The sequence below is a fragment of the Zosterops lateralis genome (genome assembly GCF_965231275.1).
Source record: "Zosterops lateralis genome assembly, chromosome: 10".
NCBI lineage: Eukaryota > Metazoa > Chordata > Aves > Passeriformes > Zosteropidae > Zosterops > Zosterops lateralis.
In genome coordinates, this window is record NC_139770.1 from 17,099,492 (window position 1) to 17,126,744 (window position 27,253).

Below are 27,253 nucleotides of genomic sequence, written 5' to 3' on the forward strand. Positions count from 1 at the left end.
GTTTTGGCTGTGCAATAGGTAAGACCCAAAAGCCACACTCTCCAGAATAAGAATGGATATTTTTTGGCTTTTCTATCTGTGGGAATGTACCAAAATGGGCCTCCAGGTTCTTCTGCTTGGCTACGGAGTGGTGCCAGCTCAGAGAAGGGGGAGGTACCTCCCCCTTTGGGGGGGCTCCAAACAGCCCTGTAATGAATCTAGTCAGTGAATACTTAGCTGATTGCCCTGGGGAAAGCCTGAGGCACTGCTGCAGAGATTGGTACAGGCTCTTGCATTTGCCTTTGCAGTGGCAGCTCAGCTCTGGCGAGGAGCCCAGACCGGCCAAAGGAAGGAGCAGTGGCCCTGCAGGGATGGACCTTTGGGGTGGGTGAACACAGGCTGGGACTGGGGCTGAGAGCAGCCCCTCCCCAGGGAGTGCATGGCCAGGAAACTCTGCTAAACTCAGAGATGACCAGCAAACTTGAGAGACTGGGCCACTTGTCCAATTGTTAGAACATTTCCAATTTCTGCTGGAAAATCTATTATGTCAAATTTTTTCTCACAAGGATGCATTTCTTTACATGGATGCGCATTTACAGATGAAATGCATCCAAAGCAAGATGTGACCTGGCCTGGCAGAACAGCACCAGGGGACACTGTTGTGGCTGGGCTCAGGTGAGGAAGGGCCTTGTAGACTTGCATGTCCTTTTGCATTCAAGCTGTTATTTGAGTGCTCAGAAGAAAATACATTCAAGTCCAGCATCAATCTTAAACCTGCTGCTGAGCCTTATGCAATGGGATAGGCCAAGGAAAGCATAGGGATCATTTAAATGCACAAAGGTCTAAATGTCTCAACTTTAAGAAAAATTAAGTGGGAGAAATTAAAATTGGGAAAAAATGTAAGTTTGCTTCTTAAATTTACTGTTTACCTCTAACTTTACCACTTAAATAGAGAAGCCACTGAGAGAAGGCCAATATGGGATCAAATTTGGACACTAAACCTATTCAGTCCTTTCAGATGTACAGAAGAAAAATTATCAGAAGCGTATCAGCAAAACAGAATCAGCGTACGCACAAAAAAACTTCTTGTTGATTTTTAAATCCAGTGAAATATTCTTTTTTTACCTCCTTAAGTTGTACAGCCAGACTCAGAAGAGCATCAGCCTCTTTTGCACCACAATGAAGGATAAAACCTGTCAAACTCAGAAATCAAGCAAGGACTCAGGGCACAGCCATGTTCTTGCACAGTGAGAATTGGAAGGGTTTGGCATTTGACCCCGACCAGAGCTGCCTTTTTCTGGTAATTTTTTATAGGATGCATATATCTAGTGCTGTTGACATTTGAGGCTGATTAACAGCAAACCTTCCAGAGACTCCAGCCCTGACAGAGATCTGGGCTTCAGGTTTGCTGCTGGGTTGACAGACCTGTGAGCTGTTCTGTTCCCCAAGATTTCCTGTGGGGGCAGGTGGGCTGCTGTGCTTCTCCCCCATCCTGTCCCAGCGAGGATGGAGATGCAGTGCCAGTATTGTGCTCTGTTGGTCAGATTTAGCCCCAGGAAAGGGAGGCTCTATCTTTCTGCACAGGGACTCCGGTGCCATTGGGAGGCAGGACACACCTCCAACTGCAGCATGTCACAGAAAACATTCACACACCTGCTGCCGATGGATTTTCCAAGACTAAATCTTGTGATATGCTAAAAAAAAAAAATCATACTAGAGTAGCAATGAGTCCCTTTTGATTTTTTAATCTCTCTAGGCTTAGGGGAGCAAGAGGGATTTGGCAAGTGAGACAGCTACAAAAGCTGTTCAGCAGTGCTGGTGGCTGTGAGGTGCTGTTTCCTGCTGGTGGCAGTTTTGGCACTGTCCTTTCCCAGCTCTCAGTGCAGCCCTTCCCGGGGAGCCCCAGCAGCAGCCCTGCCCACACGCTGCTGCTGCTGCATGTCAGTGCTGGGCAGGGGCAGAATAAAGAGCTGAGCTCCCCAGGGTTTGGATGAAGGTGCTCCACAAGTTTTCTGTGTCTTGTTTTCAGGTTTTCTGTTGCAGTACTCTTTGGTATACAGTTTGTAGAGTGCACTGAGATGGAGCACATCCACCAGCAGCCACACAGAGGTGTTGCTATGGGTCTCCCAGCAGAAAGCTTCAGATATGACTGAGGGTGAAAACAACTTTACCTGTGTCCTTATCCTACAAAGGACAACTTGCCAAAGCATCTCAGGTGTGAGAAATTGCCCTTTCTGTTAAAAGACTTAAAGCTGAAGTGTTTTATAGCAAAAGCCACACAGCTATGGGTGTCTGGAATAGGCTCAGGAAGGCACACTGAAGATCCACTCACCAAAATCTGCAGCCTGCAAGTGTATTATGGCTGAGGCACCCAGCATGTTTCCCACCCATGGAACACACAGAGCAGCTGCTGGCAGGGTAAGCACATATCTTGGACCCCACTGAACTTACAAACAACAAAGTTGGGTGCATGAAGCTCTCTCTGCTTTCAGGGAACACACTGGTCAGCCCAGTGGCAAAGGCAGATTTGCCAGGTTTTCATTGTCCAAAACTCTTGAGTCGTCTGGCCCTTTCAGCAGGGGCAGCTGTACAAGGTTACAAGACAAAACTCATTACCTCAGACATTTCTGGTGCATCAAAAGGTCTATGCCTGCTCCAATCCAGTTCCAGAGGAGCAGCAGGCATGGGATGAGAGGAGCAGATGTCTTCAGCTACAGCTGGGGTAAGTTAATTGCTGAGCTGGTAAGTGTCCCCTGCCCAGCCCAACCTGCCAGCTGCAGGATCAGCAGCAATATTATAATTACACATGGGTGCTGTCACTGCTCCAGCCTGATCTGCTTGCTGGAGAAATAGACCCATAATGCTCCCTACATGTTATCCCCAGCATAGGGGCACCTACACTGTTATTTAAGCCTGGGTCCAAGCTCAAGAAAAGTGCACAGGTGCTGTGGGCTTCATCTGCAGCCTGAGAACTGACATCATTTCACCTCTCTGCCTGCAGCCTGAACCACACAGAGCCCCCTGGAGAGGTCCCCAGGAGCTGACAGCAGGGCTGATGCTGGGCAGCAGCACCTCCCATAGGTGGCTTCCTCACAACAGCCCTTCTGACACCTCTGGATAAACAAAGACTGAGTCATCTCATGTTTGAAGCATCTCACAACAGTTTCCCTTCCCCCTGCCTCCAGCAGCAGAGAGGGGAAATGAACACAGATAAAATGTGGCTTTTTTTTCTTCTCTCGGTTATTTCTGACTCACTGTTGAGCTATTGGGAAGTGAAGGGCCTCAAAGCTAAAGGTATGTTAAATTATTTCCCTGTTGACTTTCTGGCATTCTCAGTTCTGTATTTTGAAGTATGTTTTGGGGAGCAGGAAGACTGCTCCACAGCTTTTGGCATCTTACTGCCAGAAGAAAGATGGCTTTAGGGACTGGATGACGAGAGAAATACAGGGGATTGTGTTTCTCTTGCTAATGCAAGAATCCTGCCTGTTCTGTCTCTGGTTACACTCTGGGTGCTGTGCCAGTGCTCCTCTCCAGTGACCCTCCCTGGGTGCCCAGAGAGGGCCCGGGCTCTGCTCCAGCCTTCCAGGAGAGCTCTGCTGGGCCTGCTTGTCCATCACACCTGCTGGTATGTGTTGCTAATAGCAGGGCTCTTGCACTGTATCAGCTTTCATTTAGAAATTTACTTTCCTGAGAGAAATTACTAATTCTGGACTTGAAATTCCAGATACACAGAGCAATATCACCCCGTGATTGCAGACACAGAGTGTAAATCACCCCGTGTGGGGAAGAGATGGATTGCTGCCCAGCAAAGGGTGACTCTCTCTGCCATGGAGATGATCACTGACCTTTTTGGGCAAACCAAAGGAAATGGGCTCTGTGCTCCTCAGCCGTGCGGAGAAAACCGAGAGACAGGCGAGGGGTGGGCAGGTTTCTTGTGGGACAGCTCTCCCGTGCTGACAGCGGTTTGTGTGGCGGGGAGAGGCCGGCTCTGCCCTGAAACGCGAGCCCCGAATGAATAAATCATGGCCCTCTCTGGGCAGCCTGACAGCCCGCTCCATCCCTCCCGGGGCCGGGATCTGGCCCGTGCGGGGAGGGACTGCCCTGTCCCGGGGCTTTAAAGGGCCGGGTGTGCCCGAGGCCGGCCCGCGGGGCAGGGGCCATGGAGGGGAACGCGCACCTCCTGCAGCTCATCCGCAAGATGCGCTCCCGGATCAACCAGCTGGAGAGGGAAAACAGGGCCCTGAAGGGAGAGCTGCGGGGCTGCGGGCACAGGGCTGTGCCGGCCCCGGGAGATGGGGACAGCACGGCTGGGAGCCTCGCCTGTGCCGGGGGGACACCGGCCGCGCCCCCGGCAGCCCCGCAGGGCAGCGCTGCAGCGCCCCGAGAGAGGACAGGTACAGGGAGAGGACCGGGGCGGCTGTCCGTCTGTCCGTCTGTCTGTCCGGGGCTGTCCGGGGCACCCTGGCACGGAGCAGGGCGGTTCTCTGTCTCTCTATCTGTCTGTCTGTCCGTCTGTCTGTCCGGAGCACCCTGGCATTGCCCATGCAGGATGTGCCAGCCCGGCCGGGCCGTCCTGCCCGCAGGGAATGGGGCTGAGCCCCTCGCTGCCTGGCTGGTTAACTCCGTGCGAGCGCCCTGGGCTCATCCTGTGCTCACACCAAAGCCACTGGCTCTCCACCTCATGCTCTGTGGGGTTTTCGGGGTGTTTCCCCGCCAGCTGAGCTTAGTGGAGTAGGTTGCTGCTGCTCAGACAAAGGGTTCAACTCAAAGAGTTCAGAGAATTCTGAACTCAGAGAATTCTGAACTCAAAGAATTCTGCTTTGGGTTTTCACAGGCATGGGCTCTCGTCCACATGCCTGTCCCCTCTCTGTTCCAGGCAGGAAAGGGCCAATGCTCATAACCATGTCATAACCCATCCTGCCTTAGTCAAAGATGGGAATAATAATAATGAAGAATGATGGCTTGGCTGCATACATCACGCCAGATGTGCAGTTTATTTTTGCAGATAGCACAGTTTGGGCTTGCTGAGGTAGAGAGGGGTCAATATATAAGAATACATTCTCTTCACAATTCTATCAGAGGATAAAAATGGAAATATTTCTCAGTTATAGAAGTCTGATTGGGACTTCTGGAGGAATTAATGAAGCAGGAATCAGAGCAAAATGTTGCTTGGTGAGAAGTATTGGAGAAATGGCCCCACAAGTTTTCATGGAGGCAAACCTGTGTGAAGGAATAAGATGAAAGGCTGACCAGCACGAGTGGATTTTCATGCAGCCAGAGGGGTGCTGTGATGGAATAATGGTTGTTGCCAATCCCTCTGACCCAGTGGCCAGGTTACCAGCCCAAAGGGGCAGGGGCTACTGGTGGCTAGGGAAGTCATCAGCTTGGGAGCAGCTCCAGGGTCTTTTGGCAAGGGGGAAAGCTGTGGAAAGTGCTTTCTGACCCTATGGCTCTTCCTCTCCAGCTGCCTTCTAGGGCAAAGGGTGGGACCTAAAGGGGTTATCTGGCCTCCTCTGCCTCTCAGCTTCACCACATGCAAAATGGTTTTGAGCCCCAAAAAAGTGATTAAAATGGAATGATAGGTCATTTGGGGTTGGAAGGGACCTTAAACACCATCCAGTTTGAACACCCCTGCTACAGGCAGGGACACCTTCCACCAGACCAGGTTGCTCAAAGGCTCATCCATCCTGGCCTTGAACACTTCCAGGGATGGGGCATCCACAACTTCCCTGGACAACCTGTGCCAGTGTCTCACCTCCTAAAATTTCATGTCCCCTCTTCTAGTTTAAAACTCTTTCTCCTTGTTCTCTCACTATCTGCCCATGTAAAAAGTCGCTCTCCAAAAATACTTTGAGGATATCTGAATTGCCATTATTATCAACAGTAGTATTACTAGTATTAGTATTGTTTTTATCTCATGTTTTTTCTTTGCTCCTCAGACACTGCCATGACTGTGAGACGCTACCCCACCGTGTCCCCAGCTCCTGCTCCTTCCAGCACAAGGTCCCACTGGGCTGGCAGGAAGCCTGCAAGCAATGAGCTCCCAGAGGTGCCAGGCAGTGCCCAGCCACCAGCCCCCACTGCTGCAGCACAGCTCAGCAGGGAACAGGAGAAAGGGCTTGGAAAACCACCAGCCACTTGTCTCTCCTGCAGCCACTCCAGCGACATGAAGCTGTTTCAGGAGCACGTCTATAAGTGCCAGTAGGTTTGGTTTGCCTTCACAGCATCACCTCCCTGGGCTGGTCACAGGTTTCACCTAATAAGATATATGGACTTTGTTCTGGGTTTTACTATGTCATCAGCAAAATGATTATTTGGATGTGTATGGGCTCTGAGCAGGCTGGAGACCCCCTTTGAGGAAGTTATGCTGCTCGTCCCTGCACTGCATGAGGTTTGGCAGTGGTGGCAGGTTAAATTTGTTATAGAAAGAAGAGGCTGAGGGAGACAGAAGGGGGTTGAAATCTTTGCTCTGTTAAAGGCAGGCAGAATTTTGCAGATTGATGTTCTGACAAGCTAAGCTTGAAAGGGATTTTTAAAGTTTGAACAAAAAAGCACAGAAATACCAAGGATCTCTGCACTATGCCTTTAGAAGTGTGATTACTGTGGCTCATGGATTCAGAGATACTGTATCATATTTCCCCTGTAACTGAAGCATTACAAGTTAATGCTTTCAGCCTTGAAAAAAGTAGTCTCAGGACAGCTTCTAAATTAAGTGAAATGGCTGCTGGACCAGCCCTGAGTGTCTGCTCATTGATGAGAAGCTTTCCAGCACAGGACAACAACCACAGGTAGAACCAGCAGTGATGAGACTGTGATATATGATAGCCCAGCCACATCCTGTTGCTGATATATCCACCTTAGGAATTCATGCTGATTCCTGGGTTTAGCCCAATCATGCTGTGCTCAAAAGGAAAATAATCCAAATGGCCTCAAAAGCATTTGTTTGAGCAGGGAGAAGTCCAAGGCTCTGCCTGCCTGCCCATGCATGTCCTGGGACAGGAGCCCAGTGGGGGCTGACAACTCCTGTGGCTTGTGTCACCTGTGTGGAGGTGCCTGTGCATGGCACACCACAGCAGCTTTTATTCTGTCCCCCTAAATCTTCAGAGCAGACCAGTGCCCAGCCCCTTGCACTCCCTGTGCAAAGCTGATCTGGGGCCCAGCTCCTCTCTGAGAGGCTGCAGGGAACAACAAGGTCAAGCTTTCAGAGGCACCTGGGTTTTCTTGTAAGGACATTTCAGGGTCAGCTGTTTTACAGCAGTTAGACACCTAAATTTAGTCCCTGGCAGGGAACTCGTCTCATTTTCCAAAGCACCCTGGCCCTGTAACTCTGGGTTTGTGCACACACTCCAGGGGCTGAAGGGACACCCCAGGGGCTGCAGGGACACCCCAGGGGCTGCAGAGACACCCCAGGGGCTGCAAGGACACCCCAGTGGTTGCAAGGACACCCCAGTGGCTGCAGGGCACTCCAGTGACTGCAGGGACACCCCGGGGGCTGCGGGAACACCCCGAGGGCTGCAGGGACACCCCAGTGGTTGCAGGGACACCCCAGGGGCTGCAGGGACACCCCAGGGGCTGCAGGGACACTCCAGGGGCTGCAGGGACACCCCAGTGGTTGCAGGGAGACTCCAAGGGCTGCAGGGACACTCCAGTGGTTGCAGGGACACCCCAGGGGCTGCAGGGACACTCCAGGCTCTGGGTGCACAGGAACTCTTTGGGTTTGCCCGGAGCCGGCTCACGTGGAAGGTGAGCGTGGTGGGAACACCACGGGAATGGCAATGGCAAACGCTGCCGCTTGCTCAGGAAGGGAAAGAGCTTTCAAGACAATCAAAACAGCAGCACAGATCGGTTACATCGAATGCCTGGGACCTGGCGGGTGCCCCGTGGCCAAACGACAGCGCTGATGATTTTATCGCTGTCATTAGAGCTGCCTTGTCAAGCTGAACAGTGACTCATGTGCACTCACTGCTGGCTGCTCCCGGAGGAGAAGTGGCTGTGGAAAGAGCTTTTCACCTAAACCCCTCTCGGCAGGCTGGTTGATATCCTGAAGCAGCACAAAGCTTTGTGTTTCTTACACCAAAAAATATTTGGTATCTTTTATGGTGTTAATGGTGGAAGCTTCCAGTATATACTCAAATGCCTAACACAGTCACCAATCTTAGTCAGCTTTTCACTAGCAGGGTAATTTCTAGCAATTAGTTCAGCAAGCTTATTAAGCCTAATTTTTTACAAGGATGACATTTTTGCTTTCCAGCATGCTGCTTCATGTCAGGTTTTCCTGTTCTTTATTGCATCTTCCTCACGTTTTGCTCCAGAGCTATAATCCTGTATGTGATATGAATATTTTTGCTTTAAAATTAACTCTGTAGAAGTATCACCTTGAATTTATATAGCGTGCAGTCGCATCCAAGTAATAAAAAACAGCACTGCTAACAAATCATCTCTAATTTGCATGTCTAAAATATTTTAATTCATATATGCTAAAGTATTATTTCTACCAAGGGATTCCCACTGTGTTTGGTAAATGGAAAAAAATTAAATATTTAAAGACAGGATAAAAGAGGCTGAGAACTCTTTTCAGGTCTATTATACTGAAATTACTGAGGGGTCTCTGTGGGTGCATATGCACCCCCAGGGTTCTGTGCACACATAGCTTTGTACACACAGGTCAGGCACTGATAGGGAGATGTGAGACTCAATGGAAAAAGGCAGATGCTTCCAGCAGAGAGGACCATGCCTGGTCCTTTGGGATGACTGTGTGAATGGCATGAAATCCTGCCTCCAGTAGTGTGCAAGGGTTGAAATAAAAATAATTTACTTTTTGCTTGCTGGGTTGGGTTGGTGATTTTTTTTTATTATTTTTTTTTTAACTTTCTCTGCACGTTTTGTGCATTTGTAACCCTCATAATGATTTCTCATTTTTTCTCCAGGGGTAAAGTGAAGGCTGTGAGTTTCCTCTTACCAATGGATATATCATCATTTGCTGAAAAGCAAGGTTCTCTCAAAAGCCCACAAAATCAGAGCACAAAACACCTACTGACCATCACTGAACAGGATATGTGAGCTGGTGAATTTTTAAAGGCCCATTGATTCCCGAGATAAATTGGCCTGCAATGATAGCTGTGTGTCAGGTTCCTCTCCTGCAAAACGTTTTGGCAGGATGCCCACAGAGCATCACCCAGCCGTGTTCTGGGTCACTGGCCTGCTGTTCAGCATGGAAATGGAGGCACAACAAAACAGGCTGGAAGCTCAGACACTCTGATGAAACTACACAAAGCAAAGGTGACCCACAAAGTGCATCTGTGCAATGTATCTCAAGGAACTCTTAGCTCAGGACTGCTGTGAACAGTGTTGAAGTTGGGTTTGGTGTGTTTGTCACAAAGATCAGAAACCACATCCCCACTTGCCTTCGCTGAGTCCCCCGACACAAAGGTGTCTGATGCAAATGACAAAATAATAATTATCAAAGAGGTTTCCTCTGTAGGTAAAACTTTCAAGCTTCACTAATACAGAATAGTTAAGGAGATATTACAGAGTTAATGTTGCCCTGAATTTCTGCAAAGCTTAGTCCATTTGTGGTTCACTTCTAACAGAGCACAGAGCAGAGAAAGTACTTGTTGGTATGAAAATGTGACTACAACTCTGCTTCTCTGCTTCTCACTTGGTGTGCTCATCCAGCTGGAGAATAAAAGCTGGACACCAAGTCACAGTAAGAAGAATTGTGAATATCAGAACTTTTTAGGAATGGCTTCTCAGCACAGCTTGGAGCAAAAATCATTAGCAGAAATTCAGCAAGCAAGTGCAACATAACTGTGAGATAGAATACAGACAGCTTGTAAAAAACGAGTAGTGCTTGTTAGTCTAATCATATAAGTGAAGATAACGTTCCATGTGTTTATTTTGATTACAGCTATTTATGGAATCAAAATACTGCACGCTGCTATTTCTGTACAGGAAGCACTGATGATTGAATATTGTATGAGAATACATGCATAGTAGATGTGTGTACAGATAACTTTAAGATTTTCATCTCTTTGTCTACTCTTAATGTCCTGAATTTTCTAAGGTGGAAGCAGAGACTTAGTAAAAAAAAACATTCCCTCTGGGTTTTCCATGATGTTGTATACTTCTGTGAAATTTTGTGTTCCTTTTTTCATTTTGAATTTCACCATAGTTTTTTTATATTCAGGTGTAGTTTTCATATATTCTCACCATTGAATTAATTATTTCAATTTCACTGCTATTTTATTTGTGTATTTTTATGTTCAGCTTGGATCCATACAGAGCTGCCCTGTAATGTCATTGCAATTCAATGTAATGAATTAATCTAAACAAGGTTCCGGTCTGGAAAGTTTACTAAACTTTCAGTTTACAGCCCATTTTAGAAGGCTTTACAGGGAAGTGCTTTATAAATGTTTTAAGGGAAGCATCATTTGTTGCAATTAAACACTGCATATGTGTTCAATTAAGCACCTAAGCCCAGTTGTTCTCACTTAGGAAAGTAACAAAAGTCTTTGAAAAATCTGACCCCTGGACCTTTAAGGTACCCCAACTTTTACAGTTAAGGTTTTAACACCAGATTTAATGGGATTGGGGAATCTATATGCCTTAGAAAGCTTTCAAAAGTTTCAACTTTTAATTTTTCTAAGCCTCAGCTTCCATGAAACAGTGGTGGGAATTCTCTTCTCTCACCCTTTTTGTGTCAATTCACTGTAGATATGTGACTGACACAAAGACTGAGCACTTTTGTAGGCCTAGAGGAAAAAGAGAATAGAAAAGGTGGAAGGGAAAAGAGGGACAGGAATCATTAACAAATGGCAGTCGGTATATGAATGAAAAGATTTATTTTTGAATTATATTTTTGCAGTCTTTAGCAGTGCCTACAGATTTAAGAACACATGATGATGCACAGGCACATTGATTTTTAGAAGCAGTTGTGCAGATTTGACCCAGCTCTGCACCTCCAGGAGAACCAGATTGTAGCAGATGCCACAGAGAAACCACTGAGCACACCATTTTTACCACAGTACAGCATGAAGTAACTTACCATGGAACACTTACTGGCAATTAAAACATTCCAATATTGAACACCCACAGCTTGTTCAGTGCAAGAAGAGCAGGTTTAAGCAAAGCAAGTGTTAAAGGACAGAGAGATGCTGGCAGCAATTTAGCCATGGTTCTTTTCTTTCTTCTTCCCAAGATGATCCACACAAGTTCAGAGGAGTTCTGTGCTTCTGCCTGTAACTCTGTAGTATATTTATATTAGAATATATACTAGACCCTACTCACTGGTGGCCAGACTGGTTGGACCATTTCCAACTGGAAATTCTTTTTTTCAGAGAAGTGGTCAGTGATGTTCAGCCACACAGGTGTGGGACTACAAAAACACCAGTCAGCAAGAGCTTCCCTGCTGCATTCACACTGGCCACTGAGGGATGTAAACTCCTGTGTCACACTTGTGCTTGGGGCTAAAGTGGCTTTAGATGTCCACAGCAAATGCCAACAATGACAGAGTCCTCCAGTGCCATTTGTTAAATGACATGTTCTCTATTCCATCAGCAAGATTAGCCAAGAGTACTGAAACACATCTCTGGGCTGGAGACACAAGGGTCTTGTCAGAGCTCCTTCCTGACTTCAATCACTGGGATAGTGCTGATTTAACTGTTACTTCACTTTCACATCATTGTGAGTGAGAGAAATTGGGTATTCTCATTCTTCAGGAAACTCTTTTCAAAGCTACAGTTGTACTACAGAAGCACAAAGCCATGAGCACTGGGATGATGGGAAGGAGTTACCAAGAGTGAGGGTGATATTTAGATTGTGTGTCTGAGGGTAGCAGAGTCCAGGGTTTGAGATCTTGATACCCAGCTTAACAATTATAACACTTAGACACAGCATCAACATACAGCAGATCTCTCCCTTGCCAAAATAATGAACAATACTTAGATAACAAAATCCAAATAAATAAGTAAAGCTTTCCATTCAATAAAATTGGACTCCCTGACTGGTGCTGCTCAGCTGTATGGTGGAAGGTCCACTTGTTACAGAGTGTGCCTGCAACAACATTTCAGTCAGGAGTGCACTCCTGAGGGAATTTCCTGCCCAAACCCACTTACCATACTTTATTTCTCTCTGTAGAGTGGTCTCACAGCACACAAATGGATCTTTTCTGGATGAAGCTAAGGCAGAGGATGTGCTAGTGAGATGCTCCAAAAGCTAACAGGTATTCATTGCATGGGACCACACCTAGCAAACCCCCTGGAACACCTCTTGCATGGAGAACAGCACTGATGGTTCCATTCTGTGCATCCTCCTCTACTGCTCTAATTGCACTAACTGTTCCTGTAGACTAGCTGCTGAGCTCCTGGACCATGGAGCTCCTGTCTCTGAAATCTGGAAAAAAAAAATCTAACCAGGTGAAATTTCATCTGGCTATACTATAAAGAGGAGGAGATGTCTTTCATCAGTCTTAGCTCTGTCTGGTGTCTACAGAGCCTCGCTCTTGCTGCAGACACAGAGGTGGAAATGTGATGCTCCAGACTGTTAGAGAGGAGTAACATTATCACCTTCTCCAGTGAGTTCTTGCCCAGAGTTCACATTGGTCTCATGCCTGCAGCCTTAGTTGATGAATCCTCACCCAGGGGTAATCAATCAGTGTGCAGGGCACATCTTCTGTCAAAGTCAGCCACCTATTCCAAGCTCCATTTATAAGAGTGAGAGCACAATTTATGATGCACCAAATTGTCTACAACCTTTATATCCATTGTATTTTTGCTCCTCTTTCTGAAATCCCTGACAAATGAGCTTCAATTTTTCTCTCCCATTTCTGATCAGGCATAATCTAAGAATATTTCAGCATGGAAGTATGTCAGTCGAGCAGCCTCTGATAGCAGGTAATGTTGATCTCTGATGCTGTTGTTTTCAATGATACTAGCAACATTAATTCCAGCACTGACAGTCTCCTTCTGCAGTCCTGAATCTGTTTGTTTGTTTGTTTAGCTGGGGTGAAAAATGAGAAATAAACTTGAAACTTATGTGAAGTTCTCAAATAGGCTGCAGGTTTTGAACAGTCCTTCAGTGTTGTGACAAATCTGATGCTTTGTAGCTCCACCATCTCCATGTCCTTTTATGCACAAGTGTATGGCTGGTTCAGAGATCACAGATACTCCTCTTTACTCTTGTCTGCTATCGAGTACACATTATTCTCTCTTCAGGCAAAAAATACAGGCTGTTTTATATCTATTCTGCACTTCTGCTTCATAATGCCTTTACCCAACAAAAGGTCTGTTCAGAAATTAAGCTGTTATTGCAGTTAAAACATAGATGGAACATTGCTAACCTCACATGGGGAAGGTGCTGGCTGTGCTGGAGTCAAGACAGATGGTCACTTCAGGGAATGTTTCTTTTATGGCAAGTGCTCATTTGAGTAGGAATATTTCTAGCTGGATGAGTCACCTCTTTCTCGATTGCTGCATCAGATACCAACACATGACTTGTACACAAGGATATTCAAAGATGTGGCACAGGCTGAAAATGCATCTTCAAAGCATCCTGCAAGGGTTTCTTTCTCCACTGGGAGTATTATATGGCCCACATAGATGGATTAAAAAAATTTCCTCCACTGTTTTGTTTTTACTGAAAACTGTGATGAAATAAATGTCTTTTTTCTTTTTTTTTTTTTCTAAAAAATCACGTGGTACTCATATACAAAATCAGTCCCATAACAGCAAAATGCACAAAATCATAATAAAATTTCTCTGTTTAATGTAAAAATAAGAAACTTAGAGTAAAGTGCAAAAATTAGAGCGAACATTTCTGTTCTGTGGCTCTTCAGCAGCAGGTTTGACTCTTCCCTGGTTTGGAGGACGAGGACCATCATCTGCATGCTGGTTGCCATGGAGACTCCCATCGCTTTTGGAATCACAAGTTTTGCCTGAAAGGAAACACTCCTTCAGTGTGAGTTTTTAAGGACCAGAGAGGTTTCTGTTTGTCAGCACACCACATACTAGATTAACCACCACATCTAAGCAGGTGGGAGGGAAGGCAGTAAAATATTTTCTAGTAATTAGTGACAACATATTTAGTCTGTATAAAATCCACAAAACACATAAATAGAACTACAAGACTTGCTGCATTAGATTAGGTTGTTATGGCATCAAATCTGTTATCTCTCAGTATCAGCTACTTCAAAGGAGAATGAACTTTGGTCACAGAATATGAGCATGGCAATAAATCCTTCTGACTCCTGCAGCAGACAGGACTGAGGTCTCTCTTGAGTTGGTAAGGCTCCCCCCATAACTGCATCTTTTCTAGAAAAAGATGTGTACATGAACAGTTCATGGGTCTGTGCCTGTGAAGAGCTAACATTTATCCATCCTATTTGTACTCCCAGAAGGGCTCTGCAGTTTGACAGCTCTGTCAGCTTCTTTCTCACTAGTGCACAATCAACACCTGGGGTTGCTCCAAAAGTGAAATTTGTCTGGCCCTAAAGATTGTGCACAAGGGTAATGTGGATATGTTGGCATGAATTTCTGGCTTGAATAAAAACTATGGTTATTCAGAAGATGAATATAAAGACCTTGCAAGATTAAGCCTCAGTTACTTCCTAGTTCTCTGGTCTTTGTGAGATGGTGACTAAATAACTACCTGTTAAATCTCCAACTTTCATCTGATTTCTTCTTTTGAGGCTGTTTTGTGAATCTGTGGGGCCATCAACATACTTCATTGCAATAGTTGGGGTCTGGTCCTTCTTTTGCTGAGTCTGAGTAGCTGAAAGAAGAACACAAAAGGACATTTAATTGGATTGCATTAATGCTCATTTGTTCAAGGAGGAAAATATGTGTTAAGTTGACTCTACCTGGCTGATGAGAACTTGGTATAGTTTCAGTCTTGCCTTCTGGAAACGACTGAATAGATTCATTGCCAGAATCGAAATCTTTCATTGGCCTTCCCATAATCTCATTCTCAGTTGCAGATTTATTTCTAATGAGGAAGTATGTGTGCATTTTCCCTTTGCCTTTTACTTCGATTTCTCCTCTTTCAGTAATCTCAAAATTCTTGTTTTTTAGGCACCTAAAGTATCAGAAGCAAAATGACACATGAAAATTCAAGACAAGTACAAATGACACTGATGTTTTAAAAGAGCTGAGTGATCAAATCACAACAGTCTGGGAAAAAGATTCTCAATTTGTGAACTACTGAGGATTTGTTTAAACTGTTTATTCAAGCTTGCTGTGCTTTTCATAGCTTTACACATACAGCCTGATCAAAAACTAATGGATCACATAGTCAAATACTTCAGTAAGGTGGAGGGTTCTTATTTAAATAGAAATTAAGAACTGAGGCAGCCAATATCAGCCAGACAGAATTATCCCCAGTCATTTAATCAGAGAAGGCAATCAGGTATGTGAAGCATGACTGACTAATTTATTTTACATCAGGACTTGCTATTCCCAATTGCCTTTTTTGTGTGTCCAAAATGGCCATTTGATTTTCTCTGGAACTGACATAAGGCTGATCAGCCTTCAGTTTCACCATGTCCCCCTTCCATTTTTCCATACAGCTGCAGCTTTCTTCAGCTGCTTTGGTGCTGAGAGTCATGGCCTGACAGTCAGCAGCTCTGCAGGGCCATCACCCAGTTCTCATTACCTCAGGTCCCTCCTGCTCCCATGCATTATTTCTGTAGATTGAGATGTCTCAGAAGACCCCTGCTCTGATCCTCTTCCAGTACTCATAGTTCACCTACTCCTTGAACCCTGACTCTTGGTGCAGGGGCCTTGAAGATCTCATCAGTGAAGACCAAAGAAAGAGAGGCCTTGAGTTACTCAGCCTTTTTTCAGGGGACTGTCACTAAATCACCTGTCACAGCAGGTCCATGTATCTATCTATATTCTAACACTGCAGAAGCACCTCTGACTGCCTTTGAACTTTGTTGCCCATTTTAATGCCAGCTGAGTTCTCATTTTCCCAACATCATTCCTATGTGCCCAATGTTGTTTTACTCCTTCCTTTTAGTTTGTCTTTGCTTCCACTCTTGCATACAGATTTTATGCAAACATAAAGTTCTTGAAAATGCAGTATTAATTTTTTACGAACATGAGTTTCTGGAAAGCAAATTACAGCATGAAGAGGGCAATGTTTATGCAGTTAATCCTTAGTAAGTGTAAATAAAACTGTTTCACTACAAATTATGGCACTCAATCAGAGAGACTTTAAACCTTTTTGTTATTCAATATTCTAAATGTTCTGACTGCCTTTCTAGCACCTACATATATTTATCAGTATTTCCACATAAGCTATCACAATTTTTTTTAAATATTTTGCTCTCTAGGATGGAGACTCTCAAACCTCTGCTTCTATATGCAAGTACATTTGGAATAATTTACAATATTTACAATAAGTACATTTGGAATAGTAACCCTCTGTGACCCAGAGGTGTATACCTATATTTAATTGACTAATCCAGTTGTCAATTTCAAAGTCAATCACTAATTGGTTTTTACCATCCCTGCTAAACCAACACAATTAGAAAAAAATAAAACTCTTTACAAGCAGTGACTTTCCTTCACAATCTGCTTAAATGAGTGACTAAGCACCATCTACACCGAGAGGTGCAGCTGCCCGGGCAGTGTGTTTTGTCATGGATTTGGGCAGGTGAAGTTCCCATCAGGCACTCACTGGTAGGCGCTGGAGCTGAGGTGGATTTTGCTGGGCACGCCGTGGCTCTCCATGCGCGAGGCGATGTTCACCGTGTCTCCAAACAGGCAGTAACGAGGCATCTTCTCTCCAACAACCCCTGCCAGGACAGGACCTGTATGGATCCCAACTCGAATCTTTACAGAGACATAAAACACCCCCCAAAAATGTCACTTGTTATTTAGCATATTTCTTAATGCTATCCAGCCACCGAAAAGTTTATCTCAACACAACACTGGACACCAGTATGAGATCAAATATCCACAGGCAGAGGCTCTTCATGGAAATGTGCCAAAATAGGAGCCAGAAGCAGCTCTTTGAGGTGCTGCTGCAACACATGAACCAGAAGCTCAGCACAAGAAGCAGATAGACACACATGCACCTTTGTGTTTACTTACTTGGATAGGATTTCCAGACACTGGGTTCTTTACTCCTTTGGCTGCCATTATCATGCCCAAGGCAAAATTAGCAACTCGCTCTGCGTGAGTGGGCACAGGCACAGGGACCCCTCCTACCACCATGTAGGCATCTCCAATGGTCTCCACCTTTAATTGAGAGGGACAAGCACATGAGCATGCCAGGTGTATCCCACTCAGGTTAGTGTTTTGCTGTTCAGGGCTCTTCTTATCTGCACCAAATGTCCCTTTCTCTTAAAAGATGCTTCCAATCACTGAGAAGCTTTAGCACACGTGATTTTCCTTGAGATGGAGATCCTTTCCTTCACTCCACACTAAAAATCTCATCTCATTCTGTCCCTGCTCACTTGACCCACTTTAGATATCAGTGTGACAGACCCTAAGGAGAAGGGGCTGCTGTACAAATGTCAGACTGTTTGCCTTCCTCTTACCCAGGGCAGAGCTATATGCAAAGAGCTAGCCCAAGGCACAGCCTCCTGAGCCAGAAGTTACCTGAGAGATGAGTGCTGTTAATTAGCTCTAATTCACAATTGGTGCCAAAAGCATGTTTCTTATTTGAGAGAGATTTATTTTTTAAAAAGTCAAAATAAAGCAAGGGAGCCCATTCACTGTTGATTAAGATTAAGGGGTTCACACAAAATTCAGGAACCTCCAGTCTCCAGGATGTCACAGTGTGAGCTAAACAATTTGGGAGCATCCTTCCCTACAACCAGCTGTTTTCCCACAACAGCTGCAGCCTGTGAGACAAAAGCTGAAGGGTTCATCCTCTTTCAGGCATCCAGTCTTTTGAAATACATGCTAAAGTACCTGAGAAATACTTTGGATTTTGTCCCTGTACCAAAAATTTTGCTGGGAATACAACAGACCTTTTGGAAACAGGGAATTCTTAAATGTTTAAAATCCACTGTAAAAACCTGTTACACAGTAATGAAATTTTCTAAACTGCTTTTATGAGGCTTCATTGGCCCATTTATCATCAGTAAACAAGAGATCTTTTAGATTAGACTAATTAGCTTTCTTAAAATTTAACACCAATAGGAGAATGGAAACATAATTTAATATCTGGGTTTGTCCATTAGCACAATGACTTAAAACAGCTCAGCACACCAATCTCAGAGAATGTGTTCCTGTCCATGCCTTCTATCAGACAAGCCAAACCCACAGTGATGCCAGTAATTTTCTGTAACAAATTAAAAACAACTGTAAAAAACTACTAATGCAAATAGATCCCCTAATTATTTTTCAGCCATAGTAGAAGATTTAATTTACCAAGATTTATTCATAACTTCAGATGTTTATAAGTTTGGGCCAAGTTTCTTTGATCAATGTCACTATTTCATTTCTTTCCCAATTCCCTGCAATAGTAATCTCATCCTTGCTCTCTGTACCCCAGTAACTTCCTCCAATATTAATAGGAGTTATATACAGGCTTCAAAAGGAGATTATTATAGTGACAGATCATTTACTGATGATGGATGATTTAGACAGAATATGATGCTAATTTATCCTGAAATCTGTGGGCCATATCCTGGATGCTTCAATTATTGAACACAGATTCCTTGCCAAGGAAGAAATGCTTCTGATTTCCCAGTACAATTTATTGTGGGATGAACTGCAAGCCTTGCCTGAGCAAGGAATGAATGAGATTTGGATTTCACCCTTTACTATTTCTGCCTTCCTAAATATGTAATGAGCTGGGGACAGACAGAAACTTAGGAACTGCTCTTCAGCACATCAAATCTGGTACCTCTGGAAGTGTTAATAACACTATTATTATAGGCCAGCCAGGGCTCTGATATTTCCAGCACAATTTGGAGACCCCACATACAGTGTAGGTCTAATTGATGCTCCAGGGGGGTTAGCAGGAGATGATACCATTGCTGAAGATCTCCATGAAATAAAAAGTCTTTCTATTGCCTGACTGTTGTTTATAATACTGTTTCCCATCCAAAGAGACAATGATGTAGTGACCTATTGAGAAGAGGTCCAAATAAAAGAACTAGGCAAATTATTCACGTTGGATAGGCATTTGAGAAAGGAGGGAGAGAGAGATATATGAAAGAAGAGCCATTCTGGTATTAGCATTGTAGAAAGAGACTTTAGCCTGTGACAGAAGTTGCATTCCTGTCCAGTAATTTCCACTTCTCTCTGTTTTACAGTTTGTACAGCCACTACAAATAGGTAATATTTTATAGTTTAATCAACAATCATGCTGTGGTGAAGAGGATTTAAGTACCTTTAAAAACAAAACAAACAAACAAAAGCAAAACAACAGAAACAAAAACAAACAAACAAGAAAGGCAAAAAATTTCTGCAGCCTTTTTTGGTCAGTACCTACCTTGTACACATCATGCACTGTGGTCAGTCTGTCAAATCTCAGGTACATTGAATTTAACATGAGAACTATCTGAATAGGCTCACACTGGGCACAAATGTTGGTAAAGGTCACCACATCACTGAACAATATAGTGCATTCCTTGAACTCTCCTGTGGGCAGAAAGAGCAGTGGTATTTGTAATGGATGGACAATCATGGTATCTGTTTGAGACTTGTTTGAAAAGATCATTCTATGGCCTCTCAGTTGTAATAATCATACATGGGTGCTGAGATGAAGGAGAGGTATCAATGTAAGAGTGTATCAAATATAAGAATAATTGCACATCCCAAACAATCCAAATAGCTGAATACACCATATAAAGGATACACTTAGCTCATTGTCCCTAATTTCATATATGTGCTTACTAAAGGGATTTGAGCATATTATTGCTACCCTTAACAACAGTGGGAATTATCATGATCCTACATTTATAGATAGCATAGAGGTGCTAAGAGAATTTTCTAGCAAAGACCACTTTCTTTATTCCCTTCACTTCTGAACCCTTATTTTCCTGTACACCCATGTTAAAACCAAAATCTCAGATTACTGCTGAAACATCGAATTTTGTACACTGAATGGGCAGCTACTACCACCTTCCACCACTTAAGGAACAATTTTGGCAAAGAGCTTTCAAAGTTTTCTTTGAAAGAAGAGACTAATTTTTATATCAGCGAAATTAAGGGTCTGTGATCATTCTCCTATGCATGGATGTCACCAAGTAGAGAATGGGCTCCAGGGCAGTAGCAAAGGGGCTGTGCCAGCACCCCAATCTCTTTGTCACCATCTCCTGTTGCACAAATCACACATCCCAAATGCATCCTGCTCATTCACCTGCCTCAACTCGCTTCCCCTCTTTGAGCTGGTTGGCCACGTGCTGGGGAAGCATGGCATAGAGCAGAGCTTCAGTCTTCTTCTTCTCTTCCTCCAGGTGCTTCGACAGGATCCTCAGCTCCTCCTTCTTCCTCTCCAGCTGGTTTGAGAGCTCCATCTCTGCCAGCCTCTGCTGGTTGAGGAGGATCAGGTCCCTGGTGACATCGTGAGGGGCGATGTCTGCAATGTGCATCTGCCGCTCCTCCAGCTCGTGCAGCGTGCGCAGCAAAGGTGAGCACAGGTACAGCATGCACTGCAGGGACTCCATCCACATCATCTGCCCTGTGTGCAACAACGGTTGGTTAGCAAGGGTTTTCAGCAGTGTGGCCTTTCACAGGGTGCTCAGCATTACTGGTGTTAATTTTAGGGGATGAGTTCTAAGTCCGTAGGGTCTGGATGATCACAGGAATTTATTTCCCAGGAATTCGAGGTGAACTTGCTCAGAGGAGCCACACTAGGCAAATAACAAAATTTTGGAACAAGGAAGCAGTCACTTCCTCATTGCAGGTGCTGGGCAGAGCCCAGCTATGATTCAAGTCCATCCTCCTCACAAGGAACTCCAGTGCTCACAACATCTCTCCTCTCCTTTCTGGACCTCTCTACATTTTCCCCTCCTCTCCTCCTAGGTCTTGAGCTGTTCCTGAAGCCAGTCAGTCAGAATCATGCAAAGGGGAGCTGAAACTCACAGTGATTAAGCAAAACATTTGAAGTTTCATTTCACAGTGCATAGTTTGTGTCCCAGTAGAGTCAATGGCACTTTCCTCCCTGGAAATTGGAGCTTTCAGTTACTATCATAATCTAAATAAGCAGTTACAAAAAGGCCTGAAAGGTAAAAGGGATTTTTGGTGGGGAATCCAGTTTTTTGAGTTTTGGTTGAGGTTTGATTATGATTCTGATTGTTGTTACTATTGTTATTAACTTGCTTCATAAATATCATTGTTTTCTAAATAGCAATCTAGGAATTCCTGTTTCTTTCTTTCTCCCTCACCTCATCCCCAGGGCTACTGGATGAACAGCTTTAAAACTAAGAGGATTGAAACATCAGAAATACATGTGAATCAATCCCTAGAGCATAAGAGAAAGTACAATTGTACTCATGGCTAGTCAAAGTTCCTTGTTTTGGTAGCATTAACTTTTTCAAGGTGTCCCTAAACCCTTAATTTTTTTTCTGAATCTCAGGAAAACAGATTTGATGCTCATTACATAAAGGTGAAAGGAGACAAGAGAGAATTAGGTCATACTACATAGTTCAGAAAAGAAAAATTGAAGACACACAAGAAACCTAATGTCATTATAGTTAATTACACCAAGCAGAGGAACATCCCATATTCAGTCCTCTCAGTAAAAATAAAGCAAATACAGTATCTTTTTTGCTGAGATAATTTTAACTGGTAAACTCTTACATGGCTTTGGGGGGGTGTGTGAAGACAGAGATTAGAATCTGAAAATGTGCTACAGAAAATAAAAACACAGAGAACTAATCTATTTTTAATCACATTTGAAACCCAGCCAGTAGCAAATAATTCCCCTCAAAGGCATAAATTAAGAACAAATCATGTATTCACATGTGGATTTTGCAGCAGCAGAAAACCACCACATTTCTAAGCCTTTCAAATAGGAGCAGAGTTGTTGTTTCTGACTGAAAGCCTTCAAACTCTGGTGAGGTGACAGCAGAATTTGTGTACAAACATCTACTGCTTCTCTAACAGAACCATGTAATCCCCTCACAGCCCAAGGGCTATTTATAGGACTAGAGTGAGGTCAGGAGTGCACCTCAGCGTAATTCCTGATTTAATATGGGCACTTATGCTGTTGAAAACAGTGAAGTACCTCTCAGCTCTAGCATTGGCCGCTCTTTCCATGACTCAGGCATCATCTCTCTTCTAGTCTGGAAAACAAATTGGCTGTTGATGAATTTCTGAATGCTGGAGATGGTGAAGGGTACTTCTGGGTGAATGATCCTGAAGTACTGATCCAAGCAGATGCCCATGGTCTGAATGCCAGGTACAATCTTTTGAATGCTCACCCCAGCTTGCTTCACTTTGAGCTTAAAAAGAAAATATGGACCAATATTACAATTCATGTCCCTTTGGGTTCAGACCAAGCAATACTTGATCACTGTTCATGTATTTCCACACACTTAGCTTTTCTAGAGTACATGGCTTATTTCTGAGCAAGGTTACCTTGTCAGTGTAGCACTACACAGCTCTGAATGAATGCCCTTCACAGCAAGACAAAGTCCCCAGAAAGCAAGGTTGTGATTAAAATGTTCCTTCCTGTCAATTGAAAAAAACCCAAAAAAAACCCTGCTATTATCCCTGCTTGCATTTGTATAGGCCTCACAAGCTGCCTTACAGGTAGCTGCAGGAGAAAATTAGAGATACCAGTGTCTTGTATTCCAAAATAAAAATAAGTGTGGCAAAAAATGCCTTGGCAAATATTAATTTTCTAACAGATGCCATGGGTTACTTTCTCTTAACCAAGTGTACAGGTTTAGTAATTTTCCTTTACTCTGCTGCCCATATGTGAGCTCTTAAATTCTGCAGAAATGTTCTTCTCTGCTTGTCATCAGTAATTGAAGCTCTGACCTGGCTACCAGTAATGGGTGTAGGACTTCTCTTCTTTGCACACTAGTAACTTTATTAAATTATGCATACTGGCCTTCTTGAAAGGTTTAAGACTCTGTATTTTGGCTGATGTGGGCAGTGGCATGAGGCAGATTATGTACTCTGGAATCTCAGAGTCAGCACGATGCCAAAACACGTTCCCTGGGGGGAATGTATTCAGCCTTCTTCTGCTGTCCCATCCTCAACTTCTCCTTTCTTTGCTCCTGTCCTTAGCCAATATTCTCTGTACAGAGTTCAAAGCTAGAGGACCTGCAGGTTGGTGGGAGCCCAGGTGAGCTGGGAGCCAGCCAGAGGACAGCCAAGGGGCTGCAGAGTCTGTGTGCACAGGAGAGGAGACTCAATCCTGCCCCAAAGGGAAAGAGAGTTTTGGGTCCCAGTGGGGTTGCATGCTGCCTGATGCAGTAGGTAGCTGGGCTTTCCCAGCAGAAGCATGTAGGAATAGGCTCAGGAAGCACAAAGAGCCTCAGCTGCCAGCAAAGCCCTCAGAGCCTTGGGACAGGTTAGTAACTGGCAGGAGAGGGGGAAACTCTAAGTGCAAAGCAGTTCAAAGGATGGGACATGTCTCTGGTATATCCAGGGACAGGAAGGTGACCAGAAACCTCAAAACATTCTGCTCACTATTTGGTAACAGATAGACTGCTGCAATAAACCTTGCTGGCATATCTGCACTTATTTCAGACATGGTAAACTCAGTAAATGCAAAGGAGATTCCTGCCAGAAGTGATAGAGAGCATGTCCCTGTACAGAGTATTTCTGCAAGTCCTGTAAGTGAGTGTACACTGCACACAGAGCACACACAGCAGGGAACTGCAGGACAGTCAAACCAGAGGGAAATTACTTTGAGGTTTATGCAAACTAAGGGCCCTGACCACATGCTTGTCCTACCTCTTTGTCAAAAACCATATGAAAAGGAAGTCCATTGCAAAATGTTTTTGTGTCAATCCAGAGGCTCTTGGGATAAACAGGATCAAATCCTCTCAGGAGCTTACCTGTGGCAAGAGAAATGTGTAGTTTTTAAATCAGGCTGCACCTCATAAAACCAATCAGAATTACTTTTTATCACTCAGTGAGACAGGACCCTATATCAAAATGAGTGAAGGCAAAGCAAACAGTGTGTGGGCCCAGAAATGTGCACGCATCTGTGCTAAATGCTCTGCACTGTAATCCACAGCTGATTAGCAACTAATCTGAGTTGGCTAAGTGTTTAAAACTTAAGCAAACAAAAACCACAGAGCACTTAGAGGCATGAAATTACGTGGAAAAAATAACAATAGATGAACTGTAGATGTTACTTCTATATAAATCTGCAGATGCCACAGCAATATAACACAGCTACATCCCACAAAAATGTGCACAGAAGTGGATTTAATACATTTTTCCAGCTACTAAGGAATAGTTACAGAAAAACACCAGTATGATCTGGGTTTTAGTCTCCTATACAATACACCATATGTACAATGTCCATAGCACAGAGACAGAATTACTGTTTGGTTTCTATTTTACTTACCCTGAGATTTTTTACAAAATGGTCACAAATCTACAGAGTAGTTTGTGCTTACTAGCAGATACTTTTGTAAAAGGAATGCAATGGGTAAAATATCAAAAGAGCTCATCTTTTGAATGAAGCACCAAAACCTTTGATCTTCATGGTATAAACTTGGATTCCCAGTAACCCACCAGAATCAAAAGGAGGATTACTTCCAGCGATCTCTTTCCCCCTGAAGTTGACTATGAGAGTTACTCCAGTAAGTTCTGCTGAGAGCAAATGTTCAAGTCACTCAGGAGATGATAGGTGAAGAATACTACAAACTTACAACCTAGCTTTTAGACCTCTCACTGCTTCAGGGGAAGTCAGTGTGGGTTTTTGATTTATCAAAGCCTGGCTCTTGGTAACTCACATTTATAGCTAAAGAATTTATTTTTCTTTAGTAATAATGCTAGTCTAAATTTTTATTTTAGATATATATTAATTTCTTACTTAGGCTATCTGCCCTTGTAATGCATGTGACACTGCACCAGGTGATACCAGGGTCAATTTTTCACTCATCCCAGAATGCAGATATCTTGGCAATACTGAGCTAGATTCTCATTCCTTTTGAGGAATCAAAAGATCCTAACTGAAAAATTCCTTCAATTTTATAAACATATATAAACATCTAATACATATGGGCAAGAACAGAGATTACTAGATTAGCAGTAGACTTTTCATAGGGGAGGATGTAAATTGTCTTTCAAAATTTACTACAGTTGATAATTTTGGAAAGTAGTAGTATCTACCAAGTTTAAAACCACCTTTTAAATCAGCCTCTTAAACCAATGACATGAGAATGAAGAATCAAATTCACCACACAATGGCATTTTATAGAAGAACAATTTTCAGATGAAAGCCCTGTTTAGGAGACAAGAGTGACAGGTCATATTCCATTTAAGTATCTGTCATTACTAAGCATGCTTATTATCTGCAATTTTTCTTTGATCATCAATGTCAAGCTGAAAGAAACTCAACCAGAAACATTTTGAAAAGTTGCAGAGGAAATATAAATGGTAACTTCAAAATGGATGGGTGGGCGGGGATAGGGAGGCTTATTGACTTTCTAACTGAAGAGGCTCAGAAATGATGATGAGCTCCCTCTGAATGATCTCTCACCTTTTCCTAATGTGATTATTCCTCTTAATGTTTTCCAGTGACTTTTCTTAACAGGACAAACAGAGTTTCCTCTGTCTCTAATTGCATTCCTGGCTTTTTCAAGCTCCTGCTGAAATAAATCCAAAGGGAAATTCAAGGGTGTTTTTATTTCAAATACATTTTAGTAATATGGTGATTATGAATATTAAAATACCTCTTTATTCAGTTGGTTCTCAATTTGTTTTTCAGAGTCACCAAGACACTGAGACGAGGAAGAAAAATCATTTCTTTCCTTGCATGGAAATAGAGGGGTTTGAGTGACAAGAAAAACAATATGTTCTTTTTTCCCAGTTCTTTCTTCTTCTTCTGTTTGATTGACTATTTTCATTGAAATCTCAATGTTAAAAAAATCCAGGGCTGCTGCACCGATGATTCCTGAAGGGGAAACAAAAGACAAGGTATTGCCAGGAACAAAACCTTTTCAACTCCCCTTTTAGAGGGCCCACAGTAGAATTTCACTGTTTCAGAAATCACTTTTCCAAAGGACTCTGGAAGAAGAAAGCAAGGCATGTTGTTCTTGCTACTGTTGCCACAATGAGAATATGCACATAGGAGGTCAGCTTTAAAGTTACTGCTGCTTTTGCCTTGGCTGAGGACAAATACTGATTTTTCACTAGGAGCAGCTCAGCAGGCTATCTGAAGAATGTGTTCAAGTAGCCACAGAGCAATGATATGAATTGCCATCAACCCAAGGAGTGCAGGGAGTGTAAAGAGATTCTGTTATACAATCTATTTCAGTCATTGAAGAATGTTATATTTTGAAAGGAAGGAAATATCTTTCATGCAGATGCACAATCAGTTCTCTCATTTCTGGTTAGTTATTGGGCAAAACACTGGACATCAAAATGACATCAAAAGCTCTGTCTGAAACTCCAAACAATTCTGTGCTTTCAATATCAAATAAGTTTTGACAAAGGGAGATGTTTTGATGAACTTCTAAATTCAGCCTCATTTATGAAAGAAAGGAACATGATTGTCCCTTACAGATCTATAGCTCTCTAATGCTTGCACAAGTACAGCTCTGGAGATTCTGGTAAATGCTGGTAAAAGGTTCTGTTTGGAGCAGGATTCAGTAGGAGTTTTACAGATTGGATGTTCTACAGGGTGGATGAATGTTTTCAACTCAACTCTGAAGTAGAATTTCTACTTCACTGTAATTTAAAGAGCACGAGTCACTGAGAATTAATAAACAGTTAGACACAATAATTATTTTTTCTTCTAGGGAGGAAATAGAGCAAGAATGGACATTTATGGCCTGGGTTGCCATACAATAAATTTTGATGAAAGTTACTGGGAGCTAGAAGTGATCAGGCAGTAGGGAAATACTGAGTTCAGGTGTCTGGACACTGAACTCTGCCAGGCTTCTATTCCATGGCCTGAATAGAAAGGTCTCATCATTCCGGGTCTCATCTGAAAAAAGATACTGAACTCTGAGTGCATCTGCAAATATATGATTATTTTGTATATCTATTGCATTGATCTGTACTCTGCATTTAGTCTCATTACCTGGCACAATATGGCACAGACCTCTTCTGTCTGAATAGTAATGCAAATGCATTGACCCATCTTCATTCTTTTCTACTCTAAAAGATGGTGCATTCATCTC

The 27,253-nt window shown here is 43.5% G+C and overlaps 2 protein-coding genes across 3 annotated transcripts; one reads left to right on the forward strand and one right to left on the reverse strand.

Annotated features, from left to right (window-relative positions):
- The first annotated feature begins 282 nt into the window (after window positions 1-282).
- Window positions 283-12,259, forward strand: CCDC195 (coiled-coil domain containing 195). Its single transcript, XM_083869026.1, has 4 exons — window positions 283-363; window positions 2,601-2,701; window positions 5,919-6,180; window positions 8,907-12,259. The coding sequence occupies exons 2-4, from the start codon at window positions 2,626-2,628 to the stop codon at window positions 9,037-9,039; spliced, it is 471 nt and encodes a 156-aa protein (XP_083725152.1). The 5' UTR covers window positions 283-363; window positions 2,601-2,625; the 3' UTR covers window positions 9,040-12,259.
- A 151-nt stretch (window positions 12,260-12,410) lies between these two features.
- On the reverse strand, window positions 12,411-27,249 carry LOC310913067 (guanylate cyclase soluble subunit beta-2-like). 2 transcript variants are annotated; one of them, XM_083868176.1, is made up of 12 exons: window positions 27,154-27,249; window positions 25,802-26,022; window positions 25,609-25,714; window positions 23,847-23,950; window positions 22,165-22,381; window positions 20,296-20,616; window positions 19,426-19,574; window positions 17,070-17,216; window positions 16,654-16,808; window positions 14,834-15,048; window positions 14,623-14,745; window positions 12,411-13,909 (listed from the first exon to the last, which is right to left on the reverse strand). In XM_083868176.1, the coding sequence occupies exons 1-12, from the start codon at window positions 27,203-27,205 to the stop codon at window positions 13,758-13,760; spliced, it is 1,962 nt and encodes a 653-aa protein (XP_083724302.1). In that variant the 5' UTR covers window positions 27,206-27,249; the 3' UTR covers window positions 12,411-13,757. The 2 variants fall into 2 exon arrangements, with proteins under 2 accessions (XP_083724302.1, XP_083724301.1); XM_083868175.1 differs by having other exon boundaries at window positions 25,609-25,717.
- Between the last annotated feature and the right edge of the window lie 4 nt (window positions 27,250-27,253).